Source organism: Ursus maritimus, unplaced genomic scaffold (assembly GCF_017311325.1).
Source record: "Ursus maritimus isolate PB19 unplaced genomic scaffold, ASM1731132v1 scaffold_11, whole genome shotgun sequence".
In the NCBI taxonomy this organism is placed as follows: Eukaryota; Metazoa; Chordata; class Mammalia; order Carnivora; family Ursidae; genus Ursus; species Ursus maritimus.
The window spans coordinates 39,132,399-39,147,663 of NW_024423453.1; the positions used below are offsets into that span (position 1 = coordinate 39,132,399).

General features: G+C 31.8%; 1 protein-coding gene across 1 annotated transcript in view; it reads right to left on the bottom strand.

Moving 5' to 3' along the window:
* Positions 1 to 15,265, bottom strand: part of LRBA (LPS responsive beige-like anchor protein) — a 762,114-nt gene that overhangs the window by 196,827 nt on the left and 550,022 nt on the right. The window contains exons 41-42 of the mRNA XM_040626351.1: positions 3,056 to 3,173; positions 792 to 894 (exon numbers count right to left, since the gene is read on the bottom strand). Coding sequence (XP_040482285.1) covers positions 792 to 894; positions 3,056 to 3,173 — 221 coding nt within the window. The remainder of the gene's footprint in view (positions 1 to 791; positions 895 to 3,055; positions 3,174 to 15,265) is intronic.

The window sequence follows — 15,265 nt, forward strand, 5'->3', positions numbered from 1 at the left end:
TTCAAGCAGCCTATGAAGAGCAGACTTTATAGGACACTTTTATTTCTTATTTTCTAATCAACATGATCAGTAGTTTCCTTTTCTGGTAATGCTTTTCTGTGGATTTGGAATTCAGGTAATGCTGGCCTCATAGAATAACTTTAAACATCTATCCTTCTTTTCTATTTTCTGTAATATTTTGCTTAGAAATGGTATTATTTCTTCACTAAATATTTGATAGAATTTGCCAATGAAACCATTTGAGCTAGGAATTCTCTCTGTCAGAAGATCTTTAACTGCAAATTCAATTTCCCCTGTAGAGGTATTAATGTTACCTATTAGATGGAAATCTGTCCATTTCATCTAACTTGTCTAAGTAGCACAAATTTGTTCATAATATATCCTTATTTTCCTTTTAATATCTGTAGGATCTGTTGTGATGTCCCCTCTTTCATTCTTGATATTGGCAATTTGTGTCTTCTTTTTCTTTGTAAGTCTTGTATATATATTTATTACATTTATTAATCTTTTCAGAGAAACAACTTTTCATTGCATTGATTTTTCTTTATTGTTTTTGCTTACATTTTTATTAATGTTCTTCCTTTACATTTACTTTCTTCTTGCAACCTACTTTGGTTTACAATTGCTCCTGGTTTTCTAGTTTTCACAAAGAAGTTCAGCTGACTCAAAATAATGCATTAGTAATCATCATTTAATATGAAACATAAAACAGAAGTAATAAGTAAGAAAATGAAGTAAGAAAAAATATTAATACAGGTTTTTTTTCAAAATTTTCTCATATAAAACAGTACCGGGTTTGAGGCAATCCAAAACTGGTTCCAATACCAACACGAGGTAGATAGTTAACTACTTTCTTTACTGTTGCAGGGTCTGGGAAGTTGAACATTACAGCAACTATGAAAAATAATTTTTAGAAGTTAGAACACAACATAACTTCCTTCTTGGAAAACTAACTTCTTGGTGTAATAAAATATTTACTCTTAATTCAGGTATACAATTCTTGCCATATTACTTTTATTCTAGTGCATACCAAGTTTTAGTATTAGTATGTCAGAGGTAATATTCATTTTACTTATAAATACCTTAGCCATAGACAGTTTCTACTCTAAATGCTGTCAGAAGTTCTAAAAACTGTTGTTGTATTAATGTGACATGAAGCTGTGATTAGCTACACCTTGAATTTACAAAATTGAATTTTAGCAAGTTAAACATACTTATCTGTGAGTTTCTATAAACATTTAAAAGTTTTAACTTTATATAATTAACAATCTAACACCAAAAATACTACAGATGTAAGTACTAAACTGTCACTTATATTTATTTCCAATGATGAACAGTTTCAAAATTATTCTCTTTACAATTTTTATGTTTATAATTTATATGTTCACATAATCCAGAACAACGTGTGACCTAAAGGAAGACTTTTCCTCTACAGTTAATAATCAAGTTTAAATGTTTTCTAATCATCTCTATTTTAATAATAATACATTTTGAGAATATCAAGAAACACACATCAATATATATTAACATTCAGTACATAAATGTTAATTTATTACAGTCATCTATAAATTTTTAATCTTTTTAAGAAATACGAAAATAAAGTCAAAATCATGAGAGAGAATTTAGAAGCTATCAATTTGAACAGTCTTAAAATTTTAACTATAATTTCAGTATCATAACCTCTAAGTACTCATCTAGAAAATGATCCTTCTTCTCTACCCAGCTTAAAAAAAATTCTTCAGTCCAAAAAAAATTTATCAACCTGGTATAGCTTTAAATACTGACATTACCAACATATTTCAGGTAAATAAGTACATGATCATTCACTAAGGACCCAAAACACATTTGGAACTGTCATTCATATATATATATATACACACACACACACACACACACACACACACACCTTTTTAATAAGCCATCCCTATATATCCATTATTACGTTGAATACGGGAAAAAAACAACGACAGAAAAACTATCATAAGTTACAGCAGATAACGAAGGCCATGAAGGAAAGGCAAAAGAAAAACACACATACAAAAGCAAGGACGCATAAGAAATTTTAAAGGAGGAAAATATGAATGAGGATGAGCAAGTAATAAATATTGTAAGACTGTACCAAAACCCCTTTGGGACAGCAATGATGCAGGCTGAACTAAAGTGGGAAACATTCACTTGATTATTTGCCTGGAAGAATATGTTTACATCAGGAAAAAGAGGTAAATATGGGGAGAAGGACAAATAGGAAAGGAAAAAACATCTCTACCTAAAGAAATCTGTATTCTCTAAAGACATATGATTCCATAAAGGGAAAATAATGTGTGTATGGAATATGGAATATATATTACTTTGTGTAGATTTTTTAAATGACAACTTGTAGATTATAGAAAGAGAAAATAAAACTTCAATCTACTTATATATAAGGAGTATGTACAATAAGTCACTAGATTTTATATATTCTCCCTTGTATGCCTCCACTCATACCCACCAATGCTTTTACTTCAAGTTCACCTTGTCTCTCCTTCTTGTCTTAATGAATTTCACCAAGTTCCATTTTAAATCCACAAATTGAATTTTAGTTCTTTCAAGAATGATGTAATACAAAGCAACCAGGACACTTGAGTACCATTTTCTGATGGTCCCTTTATAAATGGCAATAGCTTAGACAAAAGATTGAATAAATGTATGAATCATTTGATTACCCTCTCCCCTCTCCAAATGCATCCACCTTCCAGATGAAGTTTAAGCATCAGAGCAATACTGAGAACATCAAAACTCCACAACTAATTAAATGGTTAGTTATTTGCTATATTTAGAAAACCTTGTACTAATCTGTGAGATGGCCAGAAAACTAAAACTACTACAAATGATTCTAAGAATGACCAAGTGGGGAAAAAAAACCATGTGGATGCATGTGGTTCAAAAAATGAGGTCAGTATGGCAGAAAGTTGACTACAAATTACTATCTAAATGGAAACAATACGGTATGTTCAAGAATGAAATCTGAAAGAGGTGGAGGTTAGCTTTATAACAATATACTTCTGAAACATATTACCTCTGTTTGCCATAAAGATCTCCAAGGCTGTATTTTGTAAAAGATAACGACGAGAAAAGATTGATCGTATCTCTGTAAACAGCCATTTTCCATGCAGCCCTTCTGTATATGCCAGGATCTAGTGAGGAAAAAAATAAGTCCAAGTAAGTAATAACAGTTTAATTTTTTCTTGTTGTTTTTCCCCCTGAATAAAACAGAAAAGACCCTATTAAGAAAAATAATTTCTAACAATTGAAAAAACAGTTATTGAAATAAATTGGAGGGAGACTAAGAAAATAGATTGCAACTTATGGAAAGGAAGCTCGATGAAAAAGCAGAGCAAAATTATAAAACATCTATTTATAAATATATTTTGGGCTTTTAAGAGCAGTGATGTAATCTATTGCTTTTCAGGAAATACAAATTGTATTATTTAGTGATTGGGTTTTGAATCAAATCATGGAAAGTAAAGTTTTAGCCAAAAAGAAGGAAGACCTCAAAAGAATGCCCTACATGCTTAGAGATCACATATACAATTCCGTTTCATACAATACAATTTTAATGTACTCAGAAATATTTCTTTTATGTTATATGAGGTTTTCAGGTTGGTTTCTTTTTTTAGTACAGTTCAGACACAATGTTGCATTAGTTTCAGGTGTATAACTTAGTGATTTGATGAGCTTATACATTATGCTGTGTTCATCGTAAATGTAGCTACCACTGATACTGTTAAATCACTATTACAGTATTATTGACTGTATTCCTCATGCTGTGCCTTTTATTCCTGTGACTTATTCAATCTGAACTGGAAGCCTGTATCTCCCACTCCCCTTCACCCATTTTGCCCCACCCCGCCCATCCCCGCCCCAGCAACCATCAGTTTGTTCTCTGTATTTATAGATCTGATTCTGCTTTTTGCTTGTTTATTCATTTGTTTGTTTTTTGTTTTCTTTACTTAGATTCTACTGCAGAAGTACCTTTTATATACTTTAAAATATATATTTAGAGTAAATCCTAAGAGTTCTCATTGCAAGGAGAAATTCCCCCCTCCTTTGTTCTTTTTTAAAAACCTGTATCTATATGAGAAGATGAATGAACGTATTGTAGTAATCATTTCACAATATATGTAAACGAAACCATCATGCTGTATTTCTTAAGCTTATACGGTGATGTATGTCAATTATTTTTTAATAAAACAAAAATTATATATATTCAGGTTCATGACTTTAAAAAATCACACTTTTAAGGTCACTGTTAAAGACAACAGTCACTCATTCAGAAAGCACAAAGACTGACTGTATAAGAGGTTAAGTATCATTTTGTCAGCTAGGCTAAACACAAACCTGCAAATGAACTCAACATAATCTCTCTATGGAGTAGGTGGTTGTCAGAGTAACTTGTTACAATTCTTGTCATCCCATGTGACAGACGCAGTAGCTTAGAATGCTTTGCCAACTCAAAGTAATCCTGTCTTTAGTCCTAAGCTACTTTGTTTTGTTATTCAAGTTTTGTTTTTTAAAAAGTTCATTTCAAAAGCTTAATTATGAAGGTGTTAAAGGAAAACCTGATGTGTAATTTCTTACACCATTACTTCACCTAACATTAATTTAATAAAGAAAATGAGATGTATTTACTATCAAAACCTAATGAAAATCCCTGAAAGCAAACAATTAAAATATACCTCTCAAAAGTAACCACCATTAAAAAATGCAAATAGAATGATATATGATTATGATATTGCATGGTAGGGACAAAGATGGGATAAGCAAGGAGAGGAAAAAATAATAAGAAGAATTTATCCTACAAGAACTTTCTCTTCTACATTCATCTCCATTTTCTAGATCTTCAATGCAAGCAACTCTATATTCCTCAATGTAAAATGCAATTTCTTTGGGAAAAAAGCAACCTTATTTAATTCACGAAGTATGTATTTAGATTTTCCTACAAATTCTATTTTTGGCACAAAGCATCTAAGAACAAAGGAATAACTCCAAGTCTCAGTGTTTTTTGAAAAATAAAACAAAAATTCTAAGGACCAAACAAACTTTCAGTTTTAAAACTGGTGATACAGAAATCTACTTTCATTCAGCCAATATCTGCATAAATAAGGTCAGGAGAAATGAACAGGTAAAGAGAGGACAAAACTATAAGTCTTACTCTCAAGATTTTTTGAAAGCAGAGGTTGCATGTAACTCTTTCTCTCACCATGACCAGTAGGTCCAATCCTCCAGAGCCTACAGTGGCCTCCTACTTGGTCTCTCTCTTATCTTACCTGCAGAATCTACTATGACCAGAGGAACCAAAGGAAAAGAAAAATTTAATAGAATTATTAAATATAAATCAGATCACATCACTCATGCATTTAAGTCCAGTGGCATACCACTACATGCATAATAAACACTGAAGCTCTTTATAATTGTTCATAAAGTCTTACATCTGAGACTCACTGATGAGCCCAATTCATTCTTCTTTGGGGCCTTTATACTGATTTTCTTGTCTGACTCGAATGTTCTCCCAAATCCTCACATGATTGATTTACTCTCACATTAGATTTTTGCTCCAGTGTCACCTCCTCAGAAAAGCCACTGGCTTTAAACCCCACTTCCTCCATGAGCACCCCAAACTCATCAGATTTCCTTCACAACACTTATCATTACCTGAAATTATAGTATCTGCTTGCTTGTCTATTGTCTATTCAGCACTACAATGCTAGAATCTAAGTTACACTAGAACAAAGACTTTTAGTATACTCTATTTCCATTTTCTAGAACAATGTCTGACACAAAGTAGATGTTTTTGAATGATTACATGAGTCAATGAATGGCAACTTAAGCTCAACATATGGCCCAAATTCATTTTGTTTGGACCATATGATATTTTAACGAAGTATTCAGATTTCTGGTTTCTCAGGAAAAAACTAAGGCATCTGTCAAATCTAGAGCTATTTGCCACATGGTAACAACTGACATACACTCACCATTTTGGCACAGTCTCCACTCATTCGTTTATTACCTGTCCAGTTCCCGCTGGCATTTGAATTTGCCACCCTGGACTTAATCAAGTAGGAGAGAATCCAGTATATGTTCTGTAACACTTACACTCCAATCTACTATCCAAGTATCAGTAAGGAAAACGAGTGCCAGACAAATGAAATAGTTAATACAAAGTCCTTTGGGAAGTTAGTGGCAGAGTCTAGCCTACTTCCCAATTCTCTAATCTAAAAATACAAAGGTTACAATATATACACCACATTGTCACATTTGTAAAAAGGGGCTACAATTCAACTTATCAGAATTTTAATCAACTACATTTGTCTTCCTATACTTGGGTTATAGGTGAAAGAGGGAAATCAAAGAAAACAAATACCAAAGGCATCTCTAAGGTCTATGATATGCTAAGAATATCACAACTAATCTGAAAATTCTACCTTTTATATCTATAAAGCTATATAAGACCTGTTGCTCATAATGGTGGCTTCAGTCATTGTAAGATCATGGCCATGCAACTAAACATTTAATTATAGCCAAAGATACTTCAATTATTAATAAGTATACTAAAACATTACTATAAGATTTTTAATGTATTGAAGGTTTTCTAATTAATAAAAAGCTCAATTTATATCTCCTTCCTTTAAGCAGTAGAGTTATTAAAAAACCTACTTGAAGTGGTATGCTTCTTTAAAATGTTTTATTACCAAATCATATTCACAACCTCAGAAAATGACATCAGCCCATGTACCCATTACTCAACCATATAAAATCCTAACATTCTACCATATTATTGCATATATTTAAAAATTAATAAAGCATTTTAGAGTGTTGAAATTCCTATATATAACCCTTTCTGATCCCATTTTCCTCCTCTGTCAGAGCCAATCACTATTCTTGTTTTAAGCTTTATCATTCTCATGTCAGTTTTTATACTATTAGTACATATAAATAATACCCAGCATTGTCTTGTATGTTTTCAAACCTGATATAAGTCAGGTATCATACTGAACATATGACAGTAGTGTGCTTTCAAAATTAAATATAATCAGGTTTAGTGTGTTAAAACTCAGAAAAAAAGAAACAGGAGGAAAGACAGACAAAATCATTTACAATTGCCATAAGTATCAAAAATTAAAATCACATACGAAAAACTAGCCTGACTTAAAGAGAATTAACAAATGAAATTCTATACTTACGGTCAAGATAGTTGGGTTTAAAATGGAAACGAAAAATCTTTTAACTAACAGAATTAGTAGCTGAAATTGATATAATAACATTTCTTTAAGGTATTCATTAGGAAAAGGTGTCAGTACTGAAATGCAGCTGAGGCCTAGTTAAGCAAGAGGTTTATTTCTTATTGGAATAGTATATTCCTGGTCTGAGGCTTCACTTCAAAGTCTCTAGAGTTCAATTAAAACTGGATTAGGTAGAAGCAGACCCTTCTTTGGGACTTTCTGTTCACTGAAACTCTACATACGCTGACAGCACCCTAGACAGAGGTCTAGCCCTCCAATGAATCAGTTGCTATGGAAACCATATCATTACCATTGCTCTGCAGTTATGACCCCAAGTCTAGAATAGCTTGAAAGCTTAAGCCCACCGCACTCTTTGAATGTTTACCACCTTGTTTTAATATTGTTAGTATTGTTAATAGTAAAAGTAAATTCAACTTTTTTTTTAATAATTTGTTCAACAAAGATGGTTTATTAAAATGTTGAGGTAAGAGAGAGGAAACAAAGAAATCAGTATTTAATTTTAAATATACACACATATACACTCATCAAGTGTATAAACAATTTCTTTACATTAAAAATATTAAACATATCTTCTTTAAAATTTTTATCTGAAATTTGTGCCTTCTGAAAAGGGATATATTATTTTTCCCAAAAAATAAACACAATGCTTTCTTTTATCTTTCAAATAACATAATGTGAATACATATAAAAACTTCTTCACCCTGTTGCATTTATTGGCTTGAAAGCAAACCATTCTTTCCACTTTCCTTTTAACCATTTATTTTGAAAAGCTTATGAATTTATCCAAATAAAACTTTCTTTTGTTTGCTCATCCTCTGAGAGAAATAGAAACGTGTTTCCAGTCTAACTGCATAATGCTTTTATTATCAGGCTTTAAAAATTTTTTAAATCATCTCTAAAAATAAATATTTGCTTCATTTAAGTAAAGAAGAAAGGTTTTGTTTTAAAAAAAAACTATACAAACCACCCTCACTAAATTTAAAATTAAAAAAAAAAATTTAAAGGGAAAAATATTAAAAAGTGATAAAATCTTTTACCTCAAAATGAGAAATAGGTGTTTGCATATAAAACTCAGTAAAAGGCTTTTAAAAATACTATTATTTCTTAACGTTTAAAACTAGCATTGCATACACTAGTCTCACATATCTGTCAATTTTTGGAGAGGTTTTACTTTTTTACTCTTTGAGACAATTCCATATTGATTTCTGAAGAATGTGATAATAAAAGTAAAATCAGATAATAATATTACCAGGAATACTTACAATTTCATAACAAAACTATTTCTAAAATATATAGAATATTGTTAACATCAAGAAAAATGTTTCAAACTTACTATACAAAATATAAGCTAATTATTCTATCATTTAAGCAATGACACCACTGGAAGGAAAGTCAAGAAAATATTCATATCCCATTTTCATGAAAAATGATTATAAATTAGTCACAAAATATATCTTAATATGAGAAAACAGTAAATATTTGAAATATATTCAAAATGAAAACACTGAAAAATATTCTAATAGCAACTTATCACTAGCTACATTTACAAATATGTTTTATTTATAACTGTAATATTAACAAACTAGTAGAAAGTAATTTTAATCAAGTATTTTAAAGTTGTACCACTCTATTATTAACATAGCTTTGGGATTTTGCTGCATATAATTTTCTCTGAAATTTGATATCAAAGCATAGCACTTATGAGTTTATTCATAAACTCAGAATTTATTCTAATAATATTGAATTCTAGTTGGCTTATGGATTTACTTCATCACCTACCACAGAACTTTGATGTTTTCAAAGATATATTATTAAAGTAAAACTTAGAGGTCTTTTTGAATTTAAAAATGATATATAGTTGGCTAGTCGAAACTTTACAATAGTAATTTTGTTATTAAATATTATCCAAGAATACGTAGAATGTCTCCAAATTTTGAAAAAAACAGAATAATGATAACATTAAAGTTATGAATATGAAAAAATTACCTTTTAAATTAATTATGAGTTATTTAATTTTTTCCTTCTATACAGTAAATTTCTTCCTTCTGCTTACTAGGTACTATGATGTAGTACAGTATTCTCCTTAGCATTTTCATGGGTGACAAATTCAATTAAACATATTCATTACTCTAATGTTCTACTTGGCAGTTTAGTCAGTATGAAAAATTAAAAATATATAAATAAAATGCTACGTGACCTCTGTATTGATTGGGCTAAAATGATTTTAGCCTGGGTGTGGATGATGGGGCAGCTGGGAGGGGCAGGAGGGGAGCACACAAACACATACGCTCTTATGTTTTCTCTTCCAATTACTGAGGGAGATGATAAAACCACAGCAAATGATGTATCAGCTCATTTTATCTTATCGCTTTGGGGCTAGGTGACAATGAAGTTCATATTTCACTGGCTCCCATTGAAGATTGTGAAAATTACTTGCCCTCATGACCTGAAATTTCACTAGAAGACAGAAATTTCTCTTCTGCAAAGTAATGCAATTTTTCAGATGTCAACCTTTAGCCCAGCTTTAAAAATTAATTTCATTTATATTAACCAATGATATTGATATTTTCACAGCACGCTCTTTGATACATGAAGCACTGACTGGCAAATTGATGTTGCTTTAGATGGGTAAAACTATTTTATTTTAAGCTGCTATGGCAGACAGATTTATGGCAAACTGAAATTCCCATTTCATAATTTAATATTTGTGCTGGAGTGATGCACCTTTAAGCCCCTGGCCTGTAAATAATTCCGACTCTTTGGTTGGTTCTGTTTTATTTTCAATATTCTTCAGCTTCAAAATAATTTGCATTCTAAATGACGTATCAGAAAAGTCATCTCTTATTTAACATTTAATATATATCTTAATGAGTCAAAAGCAAATGTGGTAATGCAGAAGTAGAACAAAGAAGGTATTTATATATCATCAATTAATTTTTAATTTAGTTTTTTAAATTTAAATACATCTGCGTCTGATTATTTTTGAAAGAAGACTCCAAAATATACAACAAAAGAATAGTAAGGGACATGAATGTACCTTACTTTATTTTTCACAGCAGCGTGTGAGGTAAAGAGCTAGTTATTACATTTTCAGAAAAAAAGTAAACTATCTGAATTAAAAATAGAGATATTTGGGTTTGGAGATACCCTTCAAATATAAACTTAATAAAAACAAAACCACAATGTCAATTTTATCATGAAGAAAGTGTGAAAGTGTTCCATCTGATTTTAGTATGAGACAGAGAAATTACCTTGCACTATATACAAAAAAGAAAAAATTCAATATTTTGTAGTAAAAGTGTTATTAAACGGTATCTGGAATCTTAGCAAGTTTTGAGAGAGAGAGACAGAGACAGAGAGAGAAAGAGAAAGCGCACACAGACTCCTCACCGAGCAGAGAGCCCGATGCAGGGCTCAATGCAGGGCTCGATCCCAGGACTCTGAGATCATGACCCAAGCTGAAGGCAAACAACTGACTGAGCCACCCAAGCACCCCACGACCAAAAGTTTTTCATCTTATTAATAAGGTAAGTTAAGCATAAGTATGCATAAACTTATGCATTAATCTATATTCTCAAAATTAGAAAAAGGCAAAGAAAGACACTTCTGTAATTCAGTTATTTTTTCCCTAAAATGATTCTTAACACTGCTCTAGCCAACTTTCTAACCTCAAAATCACTTTTGCATTTTTTATGCTAACAATATCCAAATTGTTTTTTACTCAAATATGCTTATATTTAATTTTTCCTTACATCAATGATATGGGGAAAATAATAATATACATTATACTTAATGATTTTTCCATTTTGATTGGAAAAATTCCTAGTAACGTCTCAAAAAGTTGTGAGAATTACATGCTATTGTCAAGCTATATTCAAGCTATAAAGTATTTTTTCTTATTATTCCACACACTGACTCTCTAAAGTCGAGCTTTCTGTGCTTTAATAAAAAGTTAAATTTCAATCAGCGCTAATAAAAAACTGCCTCATTTTAAATATATTGGAATGTTGTATAATAAATATTTTTAAAACAACCAAAAGACACAACTATTTTTCTTCTTAATGCCAATTCTTACTTATTATGAACTCAAACTCAATCTCAAATTGGTATCAAAAGCCCTCCCTAGATTTATGAATTAAACCTTCAAGTTAGAAGTAATATCAGCCTGTAGTTACAGTAGCAGGTACAATGTGATTTAGCCATTAGAAGTTTCTCTGGTGAGTAAGGTATTTAACTAATTAAAGGGAAAATCCTTGCTTATCTTCAAGAAATTTGCTTTTGTTCTTCAAACAGCAAAGAACAGAGATAAAATGCAAAATGGAAAAGAAAAAGTTACAAAGAACTTCATGCTAACAGTTAATCACTCAGTTGTTTAGCTGGAGTCAGTTATAAATGAGTAGTACAGGCTCCTATTTATTCCATAATAGAGCATAAAACTAAATATCGGGCTTGTATTTAGCTTCGGATATACTCTTCCAAAAGCATTTTCTTAAAGAACCTATTGTAATACACAGAACGTTATAAATACAATTTAAATGAGATTTGGTTAATCTGATTCCACTGTATAACTCCATAACATTGCATAACCTCCCCAGACTGGAGTTCTTACTTGACAGGAGTTCTTTGAGGCTAGGACACTGGTCTTAGTCATCTTTTTATTCTATTCCTAACACCTACCACAGTGTCAGGGACACAGAAGACGGTGACTGGTGGATAGAAGGCCAGCCCAACCTTGCAAACTATATACAAGATTCTAGGACACATGACCACAAACATAACAGAAAGCAGAAATGGGTAGAAAAATGAGATGCAAAAATACAACATAACATTTTTAAAAAATCAAATTCAAGGGTCAGAGTACTTTAACTTCCAACCAAGATAAAGTAACAGAGATTGGATTTACCCTTACACACAAACAATATTTAAAACAATGTATGGAAAAAGTTATTTTCAAGACCGTAAACATCAAGAATGAAAGACAATGATCCCTGAGAGACAAGAAAAAAGTGGTGACACCAACTATTGCCCCAGCTCACTGCCTGGAGAAATTTGCAGGCTCCAGAGCAGCAGGGGTAACCCAGTTGGAACACTGAGGTCTCCTCAAGTAAGAAAACAGACTGGAGAACAGTGAGAGCAAGGCCACTAAGTTCACAGGGCACAGCAGCAGAAGGGAGAGTGATGGAAAGTAACAGAGCTCCTGCGTAATCTGTAGTTTTTAGCTGAGTACTCACCAACCCATGTGTTTTAAAAAAATAACCTGAGGCCAGTAAAAGAAATATCCCTCCAAATTACAAGGAACAATACCCAGAGCTCAAACACCAAAGGAAAAAACAAAAGTCTCATAATTCATGGAGCACTGAGTAAAGTACTCAGAAGGGTTTTGCCTAAGCAGTGGGGAATAATTAGCCCCAAACTAAATGTTGCCCTGGTCCTACCTAATAAACTTTTTTTTTGTTTAAGATTTTATTTGTTTATTTATTGAGAGAGAGAGAGAGAGCGTATGCAAGCAGGGAAAGGGCCAAAGGAGGAGATAGAGGGAATCTCGAACAGACTCCATGCTGAGCAGAGAGCTTGATCTCCAGAACCTGAGATCAAGAACTGAGCCAAAATCAAAAGTTGGATGCTTAATGCACTGAGCCACCCAGGCACCCCCTACCTAATGAACTTAAAAAGCAAGATCCAGATGGATAAAACTATTTCTAAGTAACTTAACGGTATCACAAAACAATGCATCAAAATATTTATAGACTAGAACACAACAGGATAAAATTTACCACAGCTGTTATTTAATTTAAAATTACCAGACTTACAAAAAAAATCAGGAAAATATGATCCATAATGAAGAGAGAAATTAATTAACCAGAACTGATTGAGAAATGACACAGATGACAAAGGTATTAGAAAAGGACATCAAATCAGACAAAATAGATTTTAGAGCAAAAAATATTACTAGGGATAGAGAGGGTCACTTCTCAGTAACAGATCATGTCATTGAGAGGCCATAACCATCCCATCTGTTTAGGAACTAAATAAGAGTGCTTTAAAATACATGAAGCAAAAACTAAGAACTAAAATGAGAAAAACATAAACCCACAATTATAAGCAGATTTCAACATTCCTCCTCAATAACTGATAAACAAGAAGATGGAAAATCAATAAGGATAAAGAAGACATGAAAAAGATGATTGACTATGACCTAACTGACATTTATAAAATACTCCAACAACACAATATAAATTTATAAAAACAGCATATTTGGGGTCAAAAAACCAAGTTGCAATAAATTTAGCAGATTCATATCATACAAAGTATATTCTCTGACAACAAAGGAATTAAATTAGAAATCAATAACAGATACCTGAAAAAATCCCAAGATTTAAGAACTAAAGACTGTCCTTCTGAATAATTCATGGGTCTTAGAAGTAACAAAAAAGAAATTAAAAACCATTTTGAACTGAATAAAAATGAAAACACAACATGTAAATATTTGTGGACTGCAGCTAAAGCACTGCTTAGAGGGAAACTTCCAGTGCAAAACACATATTAATGGTTAAAAAAAAAAAAAGGTCTCATATCAGTGATTCAGCTTCCACCTTAAAAAACCAGAAAAATAGCAAATTAAATGCAAAGTAAGAAAAAGTTGTAAAAAAATCAAAGTGAGTCAATAAAGTAGCAAACAGAAAAAGAAAAAAGAAAAAAACCCAACGAAACCAAAAAACTTGTTCTTTGAAAAGATTAATATAATTTATAAACTTCTGACCATACTAATCAGGCAAAAGAGAAAAGACATGAATTACCAATATCAGGAATGATATCATGAATGATCAATATCAGGAGAGAGGAAACATCACTACAGATTATGTAGACACTGAAAGAATAATAAGGGAATATTATATACAACTTATTACCACAAAACTGGACAATTTTTATCAATGGACAGATTTCCTAAAAGACACAAACTACCAAAGTCCCTTCAAGAAGAAACAGATGACATGAATAAAACTATATCTACTAAAGAAATAGAATTCACAGTTTAAATCTTCCCATAAAAGCAAATTCTAGGCCCAGATAGTTCCACTGGTGAATTCTACCAAATATTTAAGAAAGAAATAGTACCAAATCTACACAAACTCTCCTAGAATATTAAAGAGAAGGGAATACTTGCCAACTCATTCCATTAGGCCAGCATTTCCCACTTATTAAAACCAGACAAAAGCATCATAAGACAATTCAAGTGGCAATCTCCACTTAAATATTTATGTAATTTCTTTTTCTTGAGACTTATTGTGGATACTCTAGAAAATAAATGGATTAAATGTCTTCTCCAACTACCAGGAGAAGTTTTCCAGTCTTGCACTTTCACAAGTTTTCCATGAATGCACCCACCTATCACTTAGATTTCTCAAAAACGTCTATACCAGTTTCCTTTGGTCGTATATTCCAACCTCACTTCCTTTGGACTTTAGTGGGGTAGCTGAATTCTCAGCCTTCTCATTTTATACTGAGTGATTTCATCTATAACCACTGTTTCTAATACCAAACCACACAAGGGTGCAAGAATCTAGTGATGAGACATTAGAGACATTCGAATACCTCTGCTTGGAGGGGTCAGTTTTAGACCCATACATCCAAACACTTACTAGAGAGCTCTCCAATGATGTCTTCTAAATTCTCAAATTCAACATATTTGCACTCATTTTGTGAGCTATCATTAGTCTAGTGGAGGCTGTTTTGGTAAACAGAGCCACAAATATCATGTAAACCCAAAGAAACCTGAGTCGTCCTAAACCCTACAACTCATTTCCTTTTGATTTCCCTATGGGCACCTACAATCCTTCTGCTGTTGGTCATATGTACTGAAATCACATTTAGAATAAATCCTCATCATGTATGGATATTTTCACAGACATATCTCATATCTGAACCACATCACACAATATACACACTTCAATCATGCTATACTTAACATGTCTTCCAAAATGTTG